This window comes from Erpetoichthys calabaricus, chromosome 9, assembly GCF_900747795.2.
Source record: "Erpetoichthys calabaricus chromosome 9, fErpCal1.3, whole genome shotgun sequence".
Taxonomy (NCBI): domain Eukaryota; kingdom Metazoa; phylum Chordata; class Cladistia; order Polypteriformes; family Polypteridae; genus Erpetoichthys; species Erpetoichthys calabaricus.
In genome coordinates this window covers 86,970,056-86,992,808 of record NC_041402.2, presented here as the reverse complement: position 1 = coordinate 86,992,808, position 22,753 = coordinate 86,970,056, and the positions used below count along the sequence as shown (strand labels likewise).

Below are 22,753 nucleotides of genomic sequence, written 5' to 3'. Positions count from 1 at the left end.
GGCATTTAACGGATTTCTATACCAGTTTATTGTAGAGTAACTGTAAACATTTTCAATATTATTACATCTTTAAAATGTAATTAACATGTCATTCTTTAAATTAAATACCATAAGGAATGGGGATCTTGGATGTAGTTCAGTTGTTGATACGGTATATTAGCCAACTCTTGGATTTCCTGAATGCTGCTTAAATTTAATACTAGATAGACAGATACTTTATTAATCCCAAGGGGAAATTCACAATACAATACAATACTGCATTATTGTCAGAATTTCATGCACCTCTTAATCATATTTAATTGCATCTGAGTCTGATACATCAAAGATAAATACATTGACACTGCAGATTAAATGCAAGAAATGGACTACCTACCTTTTTTTAGTCAGTACACTTGGAGGGATGTCAAGGGCCTGCTGTGCAAATCTTTTAGCAAACCTAAGCTGTCAAAGTCTTAACAGAAGTTATTGCAGCACTGATTCTAGGAAAAAAAACCCTTTCTTGACACCCCTTGGAAAGTAAATCCTGTATATCGGGCTAGAGATGATGATATCAAAGTTTATTTCAAGACTATAGGGCTCAACCAAGCCACAGTTTCAGACCTGGGCTTGAAACAGAAAAGACTTGGAGCATATTCCCAAAAGATGCTGTCCTGATAAAATCACCTCAATAGTAAAGTGTGAAATCATCCAGGAAACTACAAAGAACTTCAGCCTACTTTCAATTCACCTTATTTACCATTAGATGAACACACGAAGAGTAGCAGGGTACAATAAAATGATTGCTTCCATAGCCTCATTAGCATTATGTTTACCCCCTAGAAAACAATAAAAAAAATGTTGCTACATGTAACATAAACATGTAAATACCAAAATGTCAACATAAATACAGTAAGTAGGAAAGATATGTCTATTGTCCACTGCAGTACTGATGCAGATATAGTACACTGTAGATGTTTCTTTGTGCACATTTCTTGTATTTTTTTCTTTTGTTTATGCCTAAAACTGTACACTGTCATTGCCTGATTTGCATTATCAGTATGTCCCTTGTGTTATTATAGGCTACCACAGTGCAAGTCTTAGTGAGCAACACATTTTCCCTGAAACAAACAACAATTGCTGCATTATGAACATTGCTTAGGGGGATAACGTCTTTCTTCTCCTTGTCTGATCACAGACATTTTGCCTTTTTGCCATGCATCTATTTGCACCACAGTGAACCTTGAGATGACCGAATACCCCAGGCATAACATGGTGGTTCAGTCATTATCCATGTCAACGTCCAATGACCAATTTACAATTTCATCACTATCGCTTGATTCAACTAATGTTTCAGTTTGTTCTAAAACTGACTTTACATTCTCATTTATATGCAATTGTGTGTTGGTTGAAAGCCAACTTTACTTTAGAGTTGGAAAAAATAGAAATATTCACGACTTGTTTCAGTATGATGTTATTTCATTCAGTAGATGGCAGCAGAATAGTATCACAAGGGTTATTTGGGCTTAACACTGTAAAGCAGATCATTACATGTCCTTCAGAGTCTGACTTGGGAATAATCACATTTACATAGTATTTTAAGCCCTAGTGACGTTCTGGGTTAAAAATACCCAAAGTTTACAAACATGCATGCTTATGTAATAATCAATACTTCTAAACAAAATGTTTGGTGTTAAGATATTTAATAGAACTTGTTTTCTGGTGAAAAGTTAGTTCCATATATTAAAAAAAAACCCCACATTTTTAATGTGGCAGTGTTAGGCTGAGCTGTGTGCGATGGCTATCCACCAAATCATTTTCTGAGTATGGGACATACCTTTGGCTCGAGTCTTGCTAATTTATAGCATTCGAACTTGTTTTGCCTACTATGTCTGTGAGCTTAATTTATGCATTTCTGTAGAGAATAGTTAGTTCAACTTGAAGTGATCAGGTTCTGAGCATAACTGAATTGTAGCAAAGAGCTCACCTGCAAGTGAAGATGAATCCAGTGGTGAAGGTTACATTATAATTGAATATATAAATCCAACCCAACTGCTCTTCAGTTGATGCACAAAGAAATATCCATTGTTCTATCCATCCATATCCTGAATATATTTAATGCAATTCAGGTTTATGGGAGAGTCTGTCTCAGAAGCAAGAGGGTATAAGGACATTATGGCTAATATTCAAGTACAGTACACAACAAATAACCTACTGTGTTTTATTTTGACCTTTAAGTAATCTATATTATCTAAAACTAAAATTGTTTTGCTGGTCAAAATGTACCAACCAGCAGCATCATCCAGCTGAAGATGCTAAGGTAGCATTTTACTATTGAGCTGAAAAATGAAGGTGCAGTAAAGCAAAATAGATCTAAACATTAGATCAACTTTCATTTTGTTTCACTAAACACCACCAGCTGTGAATATTAAAGAGCTGACAAATAGCCATTAAAGAGAGTAGGCTAACATATCTAAATGAAAGTTTATTAGCAGCAGAAACACACAGGCAACTATTTGGGGATTTGAGAAAAGAGTTTATTCTTTAATATACATATGATTATAGGTTTACTTAATGATATCAATCCATATGGACTACTTTTATGGATCAGTAGGGACTTCTTTTTTCATTATGAAGTTACTAGAGTCTTGCTGTGTTAACGTCTAATTTATAATAGGCCATAAATCTCCAGTAACAACACTTTCATAAAATGGTTTAACTACCTTTGGGATTTTTACACAGGATAGGTGCTTCTTAAAGACCTGATTTAGATAGTGATGAAACTGCCAGTATCAGAAAACTGTTTTTTTTTTCTCATTCTCTGTTTTGCTATCTTTGAAACATTTTTATAGTGTTGATTAGTTTATGTAACATTAACAAGAGATGAGAAATCTACTGGAAATTTACTGTGATATATATTCATTACGTTGTCCCAAAACTGGCTCCATGAGGCTTTCACCTTTACACATCTTAAGGGTCAACAGGCTTAAGGGTCACCATCTGAATACTCAAAAGATAACAAAATATTCTCAAACCTGCTTAATCTGACTAAAATTTAAATTGGTCAAATAAACAACATTTATATCATGTAGTATATACACATTTATTTATATTTTGCATTTGATATGTTTATCATTACAGTGATGAAGATAAAGTAGAAATCAGGCTATTACACCTTTCACTAGAATAAGGTAAAATAAAAGGATTTTGACACCCTACAATAATCCTCCAAACAGCTGTCAAAAATCAAACAATTATTCAGTTTGAACTTTAATTTGACACCTCATTGCATGTCAGTAAGTCTCTCATTCTGAGAGAAGGCCGGAGGCGTGTCCCAAGTTTTCAGCAGGCTCAAGTGCATCATAAACGTCATTGCAGAGAGGGACATTCTGCTTGTTAGCAATATTATGCAGGACGATACAGGCAAATATTAATGTTGCACGCTCCTTGTGCTTCCACTTGCTAGTAGTTAAGACATACAAAGCGCCTCTTCAGAACTCCATTTAAACTCTCAATAGCACATTTTATGCTGCAGTGAGCAGAGTTTGAAGCATGCCTGCTCAGTTGTGTTTGGTGTATGAAAAGGAGTCATCAGCCACGGTAGGAGTGGATAGGCACCGTCTCCTTATATTATATTATGCCATCTGATCGGTTTGTTTGCAGCTCTCTGTATATGGTGCTTTTCCCCAGGATACGCACATCATGGAGAGACCCGGGCCACTTCATGACACAATTTGTGATCATGAAGTCAGCATCACCCACAAGTTGTATGTTTATACCGTGCCTACACTTTCTGTTGATGTACTCCCACTCTCTCTCATGGGGTGCTTGTATATACACTAATGCAGTCAAAACCCCAATAGAGCTGGGCATTTTCCCCAAAAGTAAGAACTGGGTCTGGGAAATCTGGTCATCTCTTGGAAATGAAACAAAGATTGCCCTGGCTGGCCAAAGTGTTTGACATAAGTTTCACCATATCACTCACAGTTGATTTGTCCACTCCTATACTGTCACCAGTAACTTGGTAGAAAGACCCAGATGCACAGAAGCACAGAGCAATGAGGACCTGTTCTTCCACAGACAGATTGTGACTCCTTCTGCTTCTGTGTTGAAGTTTTAGCCTGACAAGATCTACAATTTACTTAATATCAGCATTCCCATACCGAAACCGAGCATAACGTTCTTCAGTGGTGTATTGCTCTAGTGGTTTTATATGCTCCACATATCCACACTTTGATTGTATTCTCTCCTGCCAAAATGGTAGTGACGATGGACTACTCCTGCAGTGTCTGCGGCCCTCTGTAAGGATCACTGTGTGATTGGTTCCATGCCCCTGAACAGCGGTCATGGATCAGAAAGTATTTTCAATACAAGTATTTCTGATGCTACTGAAAGGGGGATTCAAGAAACCTCGGTCAAAAAGACTATTACTGATGTCTGTGCATTTAAAAAGCCTTGTGTATTCTGCAATCGCCAGCATACCCTTTCTGAATGTAGTAAAATCAAAGAACTGCCACACAAAGAAAGAATTTACTTTTTAAAATCTAAAGGTTTATGCTTTTATTGTCTCAAACAGGGGCACCTTGGTAAGAATTGTAAAGAAAGAATAAAGTGTCAGACATGTTCTTTACAGCATCCAGATATCCTGTATATCAAAAAAGTGCGTGGAGTAACATCTACAGCTATAGCCAGTGTGGCAACATCTACTGGAGGGGAAACCAAGACTGGAACTTGAGCCTTCATCAACAACAGACCCCTCACAAGGGCATCAAATGACCCAAAGGATTTGGAGGCACTCACACCCAATCATTTAATGTTGCTGAAGACACAGCTCAGCATGCCTCCTGGACTCTTTTTCTAAAAATGACCAGTACACTCGAAGATGCTGGAAGCAAGTTCAGTACATGGCTGATTTGTTTTGGAGACGATGGTCTAAAGAGTATTTGCCAATACAGTGTACTTCAAGAACATCAGAAATGGCTTACACCAAGAAGTAATTTTGAACCAGGAGATATTGTTTTAATAGTAGACTATGCTGCACCCCACAACTCCTGGGTAATGTGCCAAGTCATGCTAGATGCCAAAGGAATCATTTCGACGTGTCAGGGTTTTGCTGAATCCTATTTACAAGCTGGAGCTGCTGAACATTGTTAATATTAGGTAAACACAGATGCATATTGTTTTCTGCATTTGTGTTTTGTTTCTTCAAATACATATACTTTGAGTGACCCCATGTTGGCTATTCTATCTGTCCCATTTAGAGCACTGGTAATCTTGAAAAGTTTGTATTTGGATCAGAGTAATTCAATCTAATTTTGCTTTGAAAAAAACAAGACAAAAGTAAGATGGATTATATGATTCTGGATGACATATAAAGAGATTTCAAAATCTCAGTCATTTTGATCCAGGTTAGATCTACTGAACAACTGGGCCCAGGAGACCAGGCAGACACCATTCATACAATGGCAAAGAATTGGAACCAAAGAAGCACTAATTAGAGTGCCATCATGTTGACTTACTCAAAGGATTTTCTGTATTATCATTAACTTATTTGGCTGACATCTTTACCCAAGGCATCTTACAACATCTGAGATACAACTGGTTACATTTCTTTTGTTTTTCCAATTGGCACAGAGGCAGGTGAAGCAACTTGCTCATGGTCACACAATGTCTGTAGCAGGATTTGAACCCACAGGCTCAGGGTTTGAAGTCCAAATGCTTAACCACTATGCCTCACTTCCCAGACACAGAGGCTGGACCTCTTAATACTGGTACATACTTCTTTGACCCTTTGTGAACAAATTCATAATGTAAATGCTGGACATCCAGTTGATTATCTGTCCTCTGAATACACTAGTGACTTCATAAACAAATGCCAATCTTTCCATTCAATTTGAATTCCTGATCTGCACTTGAGAGATTACATGGTGGCACAGTGATTAGCACTGGTACCCCACAGTTAGAGAAGACTCTATTAAAATCCTGTCCAGTTGTTGTCTGCAGAGTTTGTAAGTTCCTTCCTTTTTGTTTTCTGCAGATACTTCACTCCTCCTCCAATATCTCAAACCGTTCCCATTATATTAATTGGTAATCCTAAAATAGACCAGTATGAATGATTATGAATATGGAATAAATTATCCATTGACAAACTACCACCTGCTCAGAGTTTTTAAATGCAAGTTGTTTCTTGCTACTGTGAAAGGCATCAATTCCATGTTACCATGTCACATAGATGAGAAAATTCAATACATAAATGAAGATTTGGGATGAACCCATAATACTGTACCATAAGTGCTATCCCTTTCTAGCTTTATTCCACTGGAAACAATAAATGCCACAACATCTTACACTCAGAGACCAAGTTTCCATTTAAGGAGACCTCTACTGTTCATTCAGTTTTGTTCTGTGGGCCAACAGTTTAGACTTTTGGTGTAAGGAAACCTAATAGTTTCAATTGATATTTCAGCTATAATCTTGTCTATACAGCAATCATAAGTAACAGGCTATTGTTTCCAGCACTGAGAACGTATTTACGATAATGTGTTAGCTGCCCACCTGGACTTCAACTCCAGTCTGCTATTTGCACAAGACATAAGTAAGTGGTTGACATCTATCCACTACTTTTTAAAATCCACCTTTCCATTTACGGATTGTGGGTAGCCACAGCCTATCCCAAAACCAAATTCTACCTGCATCATATGGCTGGAACCAACAAGTCACCACTACAAAATAAATATGGAGAGTCCCAAGGGGAAACACATGGAAAGTTAATGATACAATGCAATAATGATAGTAAAATTGCTTATCTGTAAAACTCTAAAAAATACTGCTGTGATAATTATGAAGCAATCAGCAAGGTTATACAGGAAACAACTGATTTGTCTATTTGTATGTTGAGCCTTCTTGTAAACATTCAGTTTGAAAGACATTTTAAAAAGAAACTGCATATTCTAACCGGTAGCGATTTCCAGTAGTATCAGGCAACGGTTCCTCAGTCAGGCTTTTGGGCTATTTAAGCTTTAGCTCCAGCCCCCATGTGTTGCCTCTCCTGCTGCTGCACACTCTGACTCGGAATGCAAGCAACTTACTATGATTTATGAATCAGGAAAAGGAGAAATTTGACTTAAATGTCTGCCTAGCCAGGAAAGGAGCTATAGAATCAAACAACTTCACAGAGTGCACAAAGTAAGTTGGCATTATTGACGCTATGAATGTGACCTTTGTCTAACATACTGACAAAATTATACTAAAATACCAATCTATATGTTTAAATACAAACTTTCAATTTTTTAAAATTAGACATGATTTCAGGGATATAAGGGTCCATGTAGAAAGGATTAAATTTAGCTTAATATTTTGTAGATGTTATATTTTTAAATAACTGTAATGCATAACTTGTACCCCAAACTGCAAGACGTGTTTAATCCTGTAAAATAAATTATAGGGTGCTAAGTCAGTCTGCAGCAAAAATGGCAAGATAGAGGCAGCAAACACCAAAAAATCAGAATTAAAAAGAAGATGACGCTTTAGTGTCTCTAAATTACAGGGGTACAAACATCTCATTAGGCTCCCCTTAAAATGACTTTTTTTTCTTCTGTTAGTGTTGTGGTACCCTGGATATGGCACCTATCTCACAACACCACTGAACTTGGCCTGTCACAGGATTTTTGCAAATTTTAAAGAAACAATTTCCTCTATTAGATCTGGGGTTCTCAAACTTTTAATATGAGGACCCAAATAAGAAAATAAGTACCATACTGACACCAAAGAAGCAAACATTATCATAATGACAGTTGAGCCACAAACAGATAAATAACAATGGGCACATTTCTCTATTATATAAAAAAAATCTTTGGTCGAGACGTGACCTTCTCGGAAAGACACTTATACGTCACGCGAGAAAGAGATTTAACCACGCCCGGGCTGGGAATAAAGGACAGAGTAGATGACAAAGTAGAACGTCATAAAGAATTAAAAAATGTTGGCGCAGTACACATGCAAAGATGGTTAGAGATAATGGAAGTACGAAAATTCGAAAGTCTCAAAAAAAGGATTTGGTGTTCCAAGTGAGAATTAAAAGATTCCAAAAACGTTGGTGCGAAATGAAGTCCTGTGAGATGGAGACTTTTAACATGAGATTCTTTCAAGTCGCATCCTACTTACAACTATTTTCAAACAAGACCACGGTCATCTAACCTCAGTCATGTGAATGCTTTTGTCAGACACAGTTCCTGCGCTCTCAGCTCTTAGTTGTGTGAATACTTTTGTCAGACACAGTTCCTGTCCTCTCAGCTCTTAGTCGTATGAATATTAGTGGCAGACACACTTCCTGTGCTCTTACAAAAATTTTATCAGGACAATAATTTTATACGTTTTAGATCACACGTCAACGACAAAGCGAAGAAGAAAGAGCATGGAAAAACATTCGAAAAAGTTGTTTTATTTATCGGAGAGAAAGAAACAATATTCACTCAACGGGCAGTTATACGATGCGTTGTCACGATGTAAGTCCAAACACAGCATCAAAATTCAATGTGATCTTGAAGAAAAATTAATTCCAAATATTGTTTTTACTAAAGTTGTAAAGTAAAAGTGAAAATAATGCATATGTAACAATTCCCATGAAAATAACAATGTCTTTAAATTGTATATCTGGTAAACCTAACCCACGGGTGGCCGAGCTAAGTGAGCAGGTAATAAAAGAATAATAAAATTCAAAACGGAATAGATTCCTGAGGTATATCACTGTCAGAGTTTAGTTCAACATTTAGTAAACTTGGGAAAAAGAAATTCTAGGGATGCTGCGCAAGGATGTGTTTATTTTTGCGAGGACAGTATGAATGGTCACTTAACTTAGTACTCTGACTTTTGGTGTCAGATATGGAATGGAATACAATACCATGCCATTTTCTAAGCCCACTAAATCCTTTAGCAGGGTTGTGGGGGGCCTGGAGCTAGTTCCAGGAAGTATGGGGCGCAAAGTCAAAATAACTAACCAATTTAGTTTATTTTGCCATAAATAAATTTTTTAAACATTTTTCAAACGAGCTCTACAATTAGTATAATAATATATTTTTTCTAAATGAGTTTGTAGTAGTAGGGTGTTGTACCGTGTTAGCCATTATACAGTTAGGTCCATAAATATTTGGACAGAGACAACTTTTTTCTAGTTTTGGTTCTGTACATTACCACAATGAATTTTAAATGAAACAACTCAGATGCAGTTGAAGTGCAGACTTTCACCTTTATTTCAGTGGGGTGAACAAAACGATTGCATAAAAATGTGAGGCAACTAAAGCATTTTTTTAACGCAATCCCTTCATTTCAGGGGCTCAAAAGTAATTGGACAATTGACTCAAAGGCTATTTCATGGGCAGGTTTGGGCAAGTCCGTCGTTAAGTCATTATCAATTAAGCAGATAAAAGGCCTGGAGTTGATTTGAGATGTGATGCTTGCATGTGGAAGATTTTGCTGTGAACAGACAACATGCGATCAAAGGAGCTCTCCATGCAGGTGAAAGAAGCCATCCTTAAGCTGCAAGAACAGAAAAAACCCATCCGAGAAATTGCTACAATATTACGAGTGGCAAAATCTACAGTTTGGTACATCCTGAGAAAGAAAGCAAGCACTGGTGAACTCAGCAACGCAAAAAGACCTGGACGTCCACGGAAGACAACAGTGGTGGATGATCGCAGAATCATTTCCATGGTGAAGAGAAACCCCTTCACAACAGCCAACCAAGTGAACAACACTCTTCAGGGGGTAGGCGTATCGATATCCAAGTCTACCATAAAGAGAAGACTGCATGAAAGTAAATACAGAGGGTGCGCTGCAATGTGCAAGCCACTCATAAGCCTCAAGAATAGAAAGGCTAGATTGGACTTTGCTAAAGAACATCTAAAAAATGCCAACACAGTTCTGGAAAAACATTCTTTGGACAGATGAAACCAAGATCAACCTCTACCAGAATGATGGCAAGAAAAAAGTATGGAGAAGGCGTGGAACAGCTCATTATCCAAAGCATACCACATCATCTGTAAAACACGGTGGAGGCAATGTGATGGTTTGGGCGTGCATGGCTGCCAATGGCACTGGGACACTAGTGTTTATTGATGATGTGACACAGGACAGAAGCAGCCGAATGAATTCTGAGGTGTTCAGAGACATACTGTATGCTCAAATCCAGCTAAATGCAGTCAAATTGATTGGGCGGCGTTTCATGATACTGTACAGATGGACAATGACCCAAAACATACAGCCAAAGCAACCCAGGAGTTTATTAAAGCAAAGACGTGGAAAATTCTTGAATGGCCAAGTCAGTCACCTGATCTTAACCCAATTGAGCATGCATTTCACTTGTTGAAGACTAAACTTCAGACAGAAAGGCCCACAAACAAACAGCAACTGAAAGCCGCTGCAGTAAAGGCCTGGCAGAGCATTAAAAAGGAGGAAACCCACCATCTAGTGATGTCCATGAGTTCAAGACTTCAGGCTGTCATTGCCAGCAAAGGGTTTTCAACCAAGTATTAGAAATGAACATTTTATTTCCAGTTATTTAATTTGTTCAATTACTTTTGAGCCCCTGAAATGAAGGGATTGTGTTAAAAAATGATTTTGTTGCCTCACATTTTTATGCAATCGTTTTGTTCACCCCACTGAATTAAAGCTGAAAGTCTGCACTTCAACTAAATCTGAGTTGTTTCATTTAAAACTCATTGTGGTAATGTACAGAACCAAAATTAGTAAAAAGTTGTCTCTGTCCAAATATTTATGGACCTAACTGTAGATGCAGTAAGATGTCAAGCAAAATGACACCTTTTATTGGCTAACTGAACAGATTACAATATGCAAGGTTTCGAGGCAACTCGGGCCCCTTCTTTAGGCACCTGAGCTGCCTATAAAGTTTGTATATTGTAATCTGTTCAGTTAGCCAATATAAGGTGTAATTTTGCTTGACTTCTATATGAGTTTGCAAATTCTTCAACATGTTCCCTTTTTCTTTTAACAATTCAATAGAATTTGTAAAGAGTTTATACCTTATTCCTACAAATACATGCACTGTTTGTTTATACGGGCGACAAGATACATTTAGGTTGACTGGAACAGTCCAGTTTGAAATGTTTAATGCCTGACGCTGAATGTCTACAGCTTGTGTCACCACCAGTACTATATTTTCGGATGTTCTTACAGTTCTCAATGGGTTAAGCACATCCTTGACATTACCAACAGATTTAAATTTATCGAACAATTTTAAAACACTGTAATGAGAAGGAATTCTTGCTCACTAAGCACATTAAACAATGCAATACCTTTTTTGCTAAAGAATCTGATCAATTGTAACGGAGAACTCGCGATGAAGCACCCACCAGACTATACGAGTATATACTCCAATGCTATTCACTTGCCCTTCTTAACACCCAGAAAATGGTCTCATTCTTGTGTCGCATCCGTTGTTCTCGTTTCAGTATTTCAAGAGCCTTGGTCCCCCTCACCTGACAGACTTCACCGTCATTTCCTCCCCTCTCACACTTTCTTATAAATGTGTTTGCTTGTCGGTCATCTCAATCTGATTGTTTCACAGGTAGGGGAAGTGGGGAGGAATTAACTCTTGCGATGCGTCCACGGCGCTGTTTTTTTATACTACCACAATAAATACAATACTAAATGGAGGGCGCATGGACGAACTCAGCTGACTTTACTACGAAAGCATGTGGCAAATCATAACAAACATGTCCCACAGTTTAAGAAACAATGTATCAAATTATCGTTTGAAAACTGATACCGCTTCTGTGACCCTTAACAACATTCATAGGTGTCAAAGCTCCAACCGAATAAAAATGCTTACGAGTCGGACGACCGTAGGGTTCCTGATAAACGCCTTAAGCAATAGTTGTGCCGTAAACTGGGTTGGGAGCATGGCTGTCAGGAAACTATTCCACACATTCAAAGAATTGTTTTCCCTTTCCAGCAGATGGCGCAGGATTTATAACACGTCAGACATTCGTACAGACTAATAGACGGGAGTGACGTCAGATAAAGTTTTTATTTCCGGGTTACTGCTGTTAGTATTTTCACTACTTCCTTTGTTTATCGCGGGAAATACAGTTGCAGGTTCTTTCAGATGTGCGCTAGGTTATTTTTTAGACGAAAGGCCTAATGGACCCTTCGGAGGTGGAATTCCTAGCTGAGAAAGAGATGGTGACAATAATTCCCAATTTCAGCCTAGATAAAGTCTATCTGATCGGGGTGAGTGCTGGAACTAATGCGTTGAGTTAAACTACACTCGTAATGCGGCTGTCAGCGGTGCCTGAAGCCACCCGGTGGTAGAAGCCTGTCAATTCAGGGAAGAGGCTTCGATTTTAACCATCTGTACAGGAGTACTGTTACTATTAGCATACGATTCGTATGTAGCCCAAATGTTTATATGGACTGCTCGTGGAGCGGAACTAAAATGCATTAAAGTGTAATTTTTGATGGATGGCACTGTGGATAAATCGGTTTACAAATGTTTTCGTCTTAAAGTCACGAAATGCTTATCAGTATCGTCACATATACATTGTTGGTTTGAGTCTCTTAGACTTTTAAAAAAGCAAGTAATGCACTTATATTATTGATGTCTATTACTGATTACTTAACATCTCTTTTACCTGTTAAGTGATTTTTATGTCATTATTTTAAGTATATATTTGAAATATTTTAATTGGATTGGTCTCATTTATTTAAAAAAAGGCCCGTACATTCGTAGGTTTCTGTGGACATGAAAAGATGACCCAAATTAGAAAACCGAAATACTGGAAGCAAAAAAATGATAGAGATGACAGAACCCAACACGCCGGGCATCATTCAGAGCTTGACTGGTTGAATGTTTGATTGATCAGCTCTTTAGGATTTACGAAAGCACAATTTAATATGGCATTATTATTATTATTATTGTGTAGAATGAATCTGCAAGACTGAGAAACTGTAGCAATTTGGTCCCTGAAAGACAGCTGGTCTTTGATCACCACCCCAAGGTTGTGTACTGATTTGGTATATGTTAGCAATAGTGAGGCAAACTGAACAGAGAGGGGTGCTGAATTAGAGGGTTATGCATAAAAAATGATTATACATAAATAACAATTTTTAAGAGGCTTTCGTATGCTATTGAAACCTTTGTTTGTTGACTCATACATGTTCTTAGCTCACTTTAAAATTTAAATTCACATTTTCATCCATCCATCCATTTTCCAACCCGCTGAATCCGAACACAGGGTCACAGGGGTCTGCTGGAGCCAATCCCAGCCAACACAGTGCACAAGGCAGGAAACAATCCTGGGCAGGGCGCTAACCCACCACAGTAAATTCACATTTTCAGTCTTTTATAAATGAGTTTCACCTTGTCCTGAACACACTCTAAAGGTGAATTTATGCTTTTCAGTTTGCATTTAGTTTTTCTGTGCAGGTAGTATTTTTGTGTGCATTCTTTTTTGGAAATTATATTAAAAGCTTTAAAGATTATTTAGTAGTAAGACATGCTGCATGTTTTGTGTGAAAATAATGTCTTTCTTTCTTTCTTTCACTTTCAAATTATAGGGTGAATTGGGCCCTTTTAATCCTGGATTGCCTGTGGATGTGCCTCTCTGGCTGGCTATAAACTTAAAGCAAAGACAGAAATGTAGAATTGTTCCTCCTGAATGGATGGATGTAGGTAAGACTGAAAAGAAGTAACGATCGTTGTGCTGTTTATTGTAACTAAAGCCCTTGTCACATTAGGCGACATTACCAGTGATTTTCAGTTCGTTGTAGCCGATCATGTAATGTATCATACCCAACAATTCAGAGTAACTAGTTTGAAACTGCCAGGATAAAATCAAACCTGTTTGATTTTCGTGTTAGTCACAGCAGAGCTGAAAACTGAAGAAACCAATGAATGCTCATCCAAAAATACAATGTAGAGACAAGAAATAAGGAACACGCATGTTTTGAACCTCACAAATAGAAAAGAAGCTCATCAGTCTGATATATTGTGGTTTACATACCATAACAGTTTGGAAAAAAGAATTAAAGGGCAGAGGTTGCTGCTGAACTCCCTGCACTAGTTAACTCTTCGTAAAGCACCACTCAGTCAGGCAACAAACTATTATCAGTCAAAAAAAAGGCGAGCATGACTGCACTGGAAGATTGGCACTCGATCAGTATATCTGTCATGCCCAACGACGAAAAGTTACATAACATGACATCGGCTTAAACATTACCAAATCCATTTAGTGCTTTTAGCTCCATATGTTTGGGCTTTGCACTGAATTTAGAAACCAAACAAACCAATTGTCTTGTTTTCACCCATAACTATACAAACACTGTTTATCTTACTAGCACAAAATATGCAAAATATTTCAGCAGTGCTTTCAGCAAATGACACACAAGACCAAAATTTATTTCAACATATCCATTTTAAGTTGGATTATTAACCACGTGAATTGTGTATTTCAGACTAAAATTGAAACTGTTGTTACTATGGAATTAACAGATAAGTGAAGCAAAAGTAAAATTCTGAATTTTATGATCCTAATAAGTGTGTTTTTTAATGTCATTTTTGTAAAACATACTTTTTTGCTTCTAAAGGAGCAGTCCATCATCACCTTTTGAAAATGAGGCTTAATATCTGCTGCTCAGTCATTCATAGCCTGTACAAATCATATTAAAAGTGTGCAGACTTTGTTTCCTTGCTTATTTCACTTCAGCTGAAAATTTCTTTACAAATATTTAACAGCCTTTTGCAGCTGAGTATGCATCATGGTTAGTTTAAAGCACCAGAAAGATGGGTTTGATTTACAACTTGGTCACAGTGTTTAGTTAGCTTGCAAATTCTCTCCTTACATGCATGACATTTTTTAACTGTTCCAGTTTCAAAAATGTGTATTTTAGAATAATTGGTGTTTCTAAATTGATCTTGTAATAGGGAATGTGGGTGTGTATCTGCGTTCACCATGCTATGGACTGATTTCTAACTTGTGTTTGATGGTTATAAAATAGGTTCAGCCCCTATGAATCTTTAATTGATCAATTTGGCTACAAATAATGGATTCGTGATTAAGAATTATTTCTTCCTGGACTGTCCAATCCCCTAGTAAATTGATGAAACACTAATTATATAAAAGTGGAGTGATTAAAGTAAGACTCAATCTTCATTCTGCCTATCCTGCTAAAAGTAGATGAAGCAATAATTGTAATTTCTTCATCATTTTCACTTCAATATTGCAAAAGCATGTTTTTTTTTAATTTATAATTTGGAAGTAACAAAACAGAACATTTTAATGTGTGATTTTTACGTACTTTAGGTTTGTTTTTTGGGTTTCATGTAAATGATTAATGATAAGTGTGTGCACATGTTACCATCAGTATTTCTACTTAGGTTGTTATATTTCCTAATACAGATGCCTTTTTAGTTAATAGTTTGTGACTTTTTGAAAGGTATTTAAATACACGCTTTACTGTGTTCATATACAAAATATTTTTCTTTTATTTCCTTAGAAAAACTGGAAGTGATCAGAGAACAAGAGAGAAAAGAAGACACATTTACTCCTATCCCCAGTCCATATTATATGGAGCTCACAAAGTTGCTGCTCAATCAGTAAGTACTTATTTTGACAGAAAGTTTGCTGGTTTGAGTTTGTTAGACTAAAGAATGTAGCAGTCTTTTTCTGAATGATGGTACAGCTATTCGCTTTTTGCTATTTGGGGATTCAAACTGTAAATGAGGTCATGAGTTTCATTCTAAGATATCTGCCATTTTAAACTTTTTTTGGAAATGTCACTTCTTCAGCAGGGTGAAAAACTAATTAGTACATTATTTATTTCCTTTACTTTCAGTGCTTCTGATAATATTCCAAAAGCTGATGAAATCCGAACACTAGTAAAAGACACTTGGGACACTCGTATCGCAAAACTCCGTCTGTCAGCTGACAGCTTTGTCAGTCAGCAAGAAGTGCATGCCAAGGTAAGCATCTTAAGCATTTCTTAAGTGTTACAGATGTTTCATTTGTGTTATTAATGAAACATTTAAAAACCCAAGAAAGCAGTAAAATACACTGCTAAACATTAAGGGAACACTTAATCATCACCGTCTAACACCAAGTCAGTTAAGCTTCAGGGATATCAAGCTGTCCAGTTAGGAAGCATAATTGATTGTGAATCAGCTTCACCTGCTTTGGTGCAAACTAAAGTGACAACAGGTACAATGGAGAGGCAACAGCAAGACAAACCCTAAAAAGGGAATGGCCTTGTAGGTGGTGGCCACAGATACCTGCTCTCTCCCTATCCTTACTGACTGATTCTTCTCTAGTTTTGTGTTTTGCTAGTGTCCTTGTCACTATTGTTAGCCTGAGGAGGTACCTGCAGCTGATTCAGGTTACACAGGTAGTCCAGCTCCTCCACGAAGGCACATCCAAACATGTCATGGCAAGAAGGTTTGCTGTGTCGCCCAGCACAGTCTCAAAGAGCATGGAGGACATACCAAGAGATGGGTCTTTACGCAAGGAGGGCTGGACAGGACCGTAGAAGGGAATCAGCCCAGCAGCAGGACTGGTGTCTGCTCCCTTGTGCGAGGAAGAACAGGAGGAGCACTGACAAAGCCCTATAAAATGACCTCCAGCTGGATACTGGTGTACATGTTTCTGACCAAACTGTCAGAAACAGACTTCATAAGGGCCCATCTATCTCTGATGGAACCTGTGCTCACAGCCCATCACCATGCAGCTCGATTGGCATTCACCGGAGAATACCACAGTACTTCCATTCTCTTCACAGATGAAAGCAGTTCCACACTGAGCACATATAACAGACATGAAAGAGCCTGGAGACACCATAGTGAATGTTATGCAGCCTGCAACATCATCCAATATGACCTTATGCTGGTGCAGTGGGCCATGGATTTCTCCTGGTGCAGGACAATGCCCAGCCTCATGTGGCCAGAGTGTGTAGTCAATAGTAATGTTGTAGCAATGGGGCTATTCTAATGCATGTCATCCTTTTTCCGGAACACTGCTGAGAAGTGGTTGAATAGAGTTAAGGGGTTTGCCATGTATGTAAATGAAGTTTGCCAGGATAACAGTTGCACTAGCAATAAAGTGGAAGGAGTGACAAAGGCAAATTGTTCTACACAAGAAAAAGAGAGGGGATAAGGGCTTGAAGGGCTCCTAAATTTCATACATTAATATCAACACGCTTGTATCTCAAGACCCCCCCTCCCACTCCAAACGCACTCTGATTTCCAGGGCTTACAGCTGACCCACCTCCGCCCCCACGTGCCTCGATATCATATACTTCAATAAACACACTCTGATCTCCAAGGGGGACTGCTAGACTAAGATGTAATGTAAAATTTATTAGGGAAAGCAAGACATCAAGTTTGGAGGAGATGACATTTGGCGTGAGCTATGAAGTTGGAAGAGAAAATTTCAGGGAAGCTTAGGTAAGAAGTGTGTAGCAATAAAGCTCGAGTCCAGTTGCCTGGAGAAATGGTTTCCTCATGTCCAACAAAAGCTGCTAGTGACTGCGTCATTTTTTTTTTTTTCTCTCAACATTTCCCACACGGCCAAAAGGGATAGATAATTATACATGTAATGTAGCTCAAGAGATTATTTCTTTTTATCTGTTCTCTTCTATACAGTCAGCCTTTACTTTTCTCCTGTTTTGAACCTCATGCTTTCATAAAAAGTTCATCCCTTCACTGTTTATATTTACAACAATACATTTACTGGGGAAAAAACAGTGTTTTCAGTGGGACAGTACACACTCCTCAACTATCGTTTTAAGAAGCTTCCAAGAGGTAGTACCATCTTATTTTGTTCCACTTTGACCACTACAGAAAACAACCCCAAAAATTAGAATATTCAGTTAATTGTATGACCTAAATGTGGTGCCTTTTAAGCAACATTTCTGAAAGTATTTCTTCAGCGAATGATATAAACAAATGAAACATATAATAATAAAGATAATAATGGTAATTATAGTAACAACAATAGTAAAAACTCCCAAAATTTTCATTATTCTTACTGAATATTCACTTCAGTTCTAAAATTATGTTTTGCAGTGACCATCAGCAAAAGCCAAGACCAGTCATTAGGAAAAGTAAGAAACAGCACGAATATTTTTAGTCATGTGCAATTGTATTCTAATGTAAGGTTCTCCAGTGAACTCATAATATTAGCCTCTGGTAGAAAACTACAAATATTGCATACAAAAAAGTATTAAGTTAGTTACTTAGCACTTCTTATACTCCCAATTAACCAATAGCACTATAACTGAGGCTCATTGTCTTTGGAAATTTTCCAGGTAAAGCTGTGTGACCCAGCTTGTGTATTATAAAAAATTCCCAATTTTTATAAAGTATATTACATCATCGTACTCTTATACAGAAGAACTATATGAAGTGATGGCTTTGGTCTAGGTTTATGGTTTTGACTTTTCAGTCCTTGTTGTCAAATTAATTTAGATAAGAAAGTTACTTTTAAAAGATTCATTAATAGCCAGTTATTTTCAAGAATTAACTGTGAACTAATTAACAGATAACTAATTAATATATATATATATATATATATATATATATATATATATGAGAGAGATAATCTGTCAATAAGTTTGAACGTAATAGTCTCACTCTGGCATAGATGGTAATACAGTAAAATGGGCATAATTTTTGAAGTTGTTGCTACAGAGGACATGTCAGTTTAACTGGTATACATGTGTGTTGGTCAAAGAATCTTTAATGTACCTAAAGGGTAAGTGTATGCTTACCATATCTGTCAAACAAATGTTTCTGATAAATGCAAATATACAAATATTTCAGTTTAACAGTTAAATATTTTAAAAATATCTACTGTTTATTAAGATAATTTAAGACATAGATCTAACTTTCTTTGCTTAGTGCATAGCGGATGCAAGATACTCTAGACATAGCCTGTAAGTAGAATTATTTTTATTTTTTAGAAATATATGTATTTATATGAATTATACTTGCCATTTTTTCTCTCGCTCTTGAACTTTGTGAGGAAGTGAATCCAATTTCAAATTAACAGTACTACTGAACCATTTTGTTTTTCCATTTTTAGCTGGACAACCTGACACTGATGGAGATTAACACAATTGGGACTTTCTTTACGGACTCACTGAATAACTTGTTTAAAATTCGTGCAAACTTGCAGCCTAGAGGAGAGAGCACCATGTCCCAAGAATACTAGACACATTTCTTCCACATTGATTGGCTTGTTGCATCCCGGACACTTCAGTGCCAAAGAAAATAAAGTCATGTTTCTTATTAACAGGCTAAAAGAGGAACTAGACTTTGCTGGAGAATTCTGACTTGATCAGGATAAGTAAACAATACTGATTTGGGTTTGCGTTAACATAAGATAACCGCAAAAGTTAAAGTCAAGAAGTTAACCTTTTTAAACTTTTAACCTTTATTTCAAAACGTGGAAACCATTTGCAGCTACTGGTTTCGGAGCTGACTGCTTTGATTTGGTTTCCAGTAGATATCTGCCATTTTATATGAAAAAAGGAAACATACTGATTTTTTTGTATTTACCATACATCTTTTCTATACATATGCAAATTAAAAAATAATCCTAATGCTTTCTAATTTAGCATATTATTGATTCCTTTTAATCTTGACTAATTTAGGAATGCATTGATTACATACAGCCTTTTTAGAATAAATATTTCAATATAACACCTTTTGGCTGGGTGCAGGAATGACTACTCGCGGAAAGGATAAAGGTTGGGACAGCAACTGGGTCATCCTGTTTGATTGAACAAAGTCCCAACAAAAAGCATGTCTCTTGGAGTTCGTACAAGTGGCCCATGGATGAAATAATACCAAAAGCATTCGGCTCCTAGCCACAGAATTTAGGGTCATTTACTGGAGCTCTGTCTAGTGGGTCGTTTTGATTGCAAAGGATGCCTCCTTCTGGGCAGCCGGGCTTCTTATACTGGACAATCTGGGCAGTTTCTCAGAGCTGCGAGGAAACAAGGATAAGAGAATGTTAGTGACAGCGCCCCCTCTCTCCCCAGCAGGTTATCGCATATGTTGAGTGAGCCTGTGAGGAGATCCTCCCAACATGCATGAGTGACAACCTGAGGAAAGTTTTTCAAATGTTGACCTTCATTTAGACCTTCATAGGTCATAGTTTGTTCTGTTTTCTGTAACATTAAGCATCTAAGAAGAGTTCTGCTATGTTGAAATGTTTTTAAAATATTATTAGCATTTCCAATAGTTTTTGGTAACATTTTATAAACGTTCTATTTTACAGAACGACAACCATTGGCAGGTTAATTATTGGGCTCACAATAACCCCTGCCACCTGTATCAATGCCTGTAGTTTTTTTTTTAACTTATTCTTCAGAAAATTACAAATTTTAGAAAAGTACAGTGTTTGAAGACTGCACAGATAATGGTGGAAAATTTTAATTCACATCATTCAGTATTATCTGCATTTAAAATGTTAAGTTTGTTTTCTCATTAAGCCAACTGAAAGCTGGATAATCAGATTCTTTTATGTTCTATCTTAGTGTCTCTTCTGGGTATTTTGTTTTCCTCATCGCTTTGAACAACTGTCCTTTGTAACTGTATATCTACCCTTCTGTGCAAATTTTAAGACTTCCATAAAAACAAGTGAGAAAGTTCAGGAGTTTTGAATTCAGGGGACAATATGGGAAATGAGTTATTATTACAATACAGTTTATTTTTGTATAGCCGAAAATTACACAAGGAGTGGTGCAATGGGCTTTAACAGGCTTTGAACAGCACCCCCAGCCTTGATTCTGTAAGAAGACAATAAAAAAACCCTTGTAGCGGAAACAAAAATGGAAGAAACCTAGGGAAAGGCAATTCAGAGAGAGACCCCTTTCCATGTAGGATGGTTGTGCGGTCAGTGGGTGTCAAAAAATGGGGATCAATACAATAGAATACGCAGAACAGAACACAGCAGTCCTCAGTACCATACAATAGAAAAATTACTACAGAGCAAAATGTAAGAGTAGATGATATCGCATAATATGATTCAGATTTGTTCAGTTATTGAAACAAAGGTGGTCATTTTTAAGGTAACTGGCATTTCAGTGAAGGTCATAAAAGAATCTCTGAACTTATATAAAGTTTACAGCTTTTAATTGTTTCCAAGATTAACAGCTGGAAATAATTTGAAGTAGACATGAAGTTATATATGAAGAGAAAATAAATTGGTTAGTTCACAAAACCTTTAGTAAAGAAAAGCTTTTTTCTTTAATAGAAGATTAACTTATTTTGAGTATAAACCAGTATTCAAATATCACAACATAGTTCTACATGGATTTTAATCGTGCAGTGTAAGCAATAACCAAATGAAGAGATATGATCTCTCCGTAGACGTTGTTAAACTGGTTAGTAAAGCCCTGAAGGAAGAACATTTGGGATTTAAGAATTACATATTCAATATAAAATAATAGTTTATTTTTCTAGGAACTTATTTAATTATTTGCCTCTGGTTATGTAATAATGGTATATTTTGAATATTTAATTGCTATATTCACTGAATTGTGAGTGCATGAAGAAGTGAGCCTTGGCTTAAGAGAAGGTCACTGACCTGATTGCTGTAAGCTGCTTATAATTTGTTGTAGATACCTGGAATGTGTACAGCAATCTGAAGATTTATGTAATATTTTTAAACTGTTTGTGGTTTTGGCACACAGGTGCATTGCACCTGCTGACTTTGCAATAGGCATCATTCTGTAAACCCCACCCTATCCATATATCTGCATCAGTACGTGAAGACAATGGAATGACTGAGGTGCTATAAGATGGCAGATTACATTTTTATTTACTATTCTGTGCATTTTGTGGCTTGGGGGCAATTTGAATCCACAGGACTGAGACTTAATATCTGGTTAGGGTTTCTTTAATTAGGACAAATTTCTGCATTGAACTGAACTCTTTTTAAACTGCTTCTTGTCAGGTATTTGTAGTTGGAGACTGAATAGAAAATTATTCAAATTTAACAACATCTGTGTTTTTATTGGCCTGTCTTTTCACACTCCAAATTATTTGCTGTCCACATACATAATACTGATGCACAATGTTTTTCCTAAACACAGTTAAAAAGCAGGGGATTTCTAATTAATATCCATTCACTGCCAGGAAAAAAATCTGTTTGTCTGCACAGGTTTTGTGAAATTTAATACAATTTTTATGAACTATTTTTTTTTTTTAAATCTGGGGAGAATCCTTCCAGGTCTTTCAAAAAAACCTACTAAGCTTCATTAATTTTGTTGGGAAAATAAAACTTACACTGCAGGAACAACTGAAATAAGTACGACAATTGCAGAAGCTGTTAAATGAAAATCTAATTAAACACGGTGATGGAACATTAAGACATAGGAACAGCCTTTAAATTATTTAATGCGTTTCATTGGAAACCTGCAGCCACAGCACCCCATTGCCTACTTTTAAGTTTAAGTACCCCAAGCTTTGCGACTATCTGTATTCCCACGTTAATTTGACCTAAAATTTGTATTCAGATATCCTCTCTTCAGAGTCCTAATATTTTTGCCACAGTTGTCTCAGTAGCATCCTTGTCAGGTATGTTCTGTCCCATGTTGGTTTGATATGCTGCCCACCTCCTGGATATTGTCAGTTATGCTAGAGTCTGTTTGTGTCCTCTTGCTGCCTTTTGTTTTGCAGGTACAGCCCCGTTACTTAATCTCACAGCAGTCCTCACACTGGCTGTGTTTGTGTATTGTCCTTTTTTTTTTTTTTTTTCTTTCT

At 36.9% G+C, this 22,753-nt stretch overlaps 1 protein-coding gene across 1 annotated transcript; it reads left to right on the top strand.

The window, feature by feature from the left end:
* The first annotated feature begins 12,044 nt into the window (after positions 1–12,044).
* On the top strand, positions 12,045–19,595 carry gins2 (GINS complex subunit 2). The gene is made up of 5 exons (XM_028809833.2): positions 12,045–12,222; positions 13,549–13,663; positions 15,487–15,586; positions 15,826–15,952; positions 19,065–19,595. The coding sequence occupies exons 1-5, from the start codon at positions 12,133–12,135 to the stop codon at positions 19,191–19,193; spliced, it is 561 nt and encodes a 186-aa protein (XP_028665666.1). The 5' UTR covers positions 12,045–12,132; the 3' UTR covers positions 19,194–19,595.
* Positions 19,596–22,753: the final 3,158 nt, after the last annotated feature.

Coding starts and splice junctions, on each gene's coding strand:
- gins2 (XM_028809833.2), top strand. CDS start 12,133: ATGGACCCTTCGGAGGTGGAATTCCTAGCTGAGAAAGAGATGGTGACA. Junction 15,587..15,825: donor ACAAAGTTGCTGCTCAATCA/GTAAGTACTTAT, acceptor CTTTACTTTCAG/TGCTTCTGATAATATTCCAA. Junction 15,953..19,064: donor AGCAAGAAGTGCATGCCAAG/GTAAGCATCTTA, acceptor TTCCATTTTTAG/CTGGACAACCTGACACTGAT.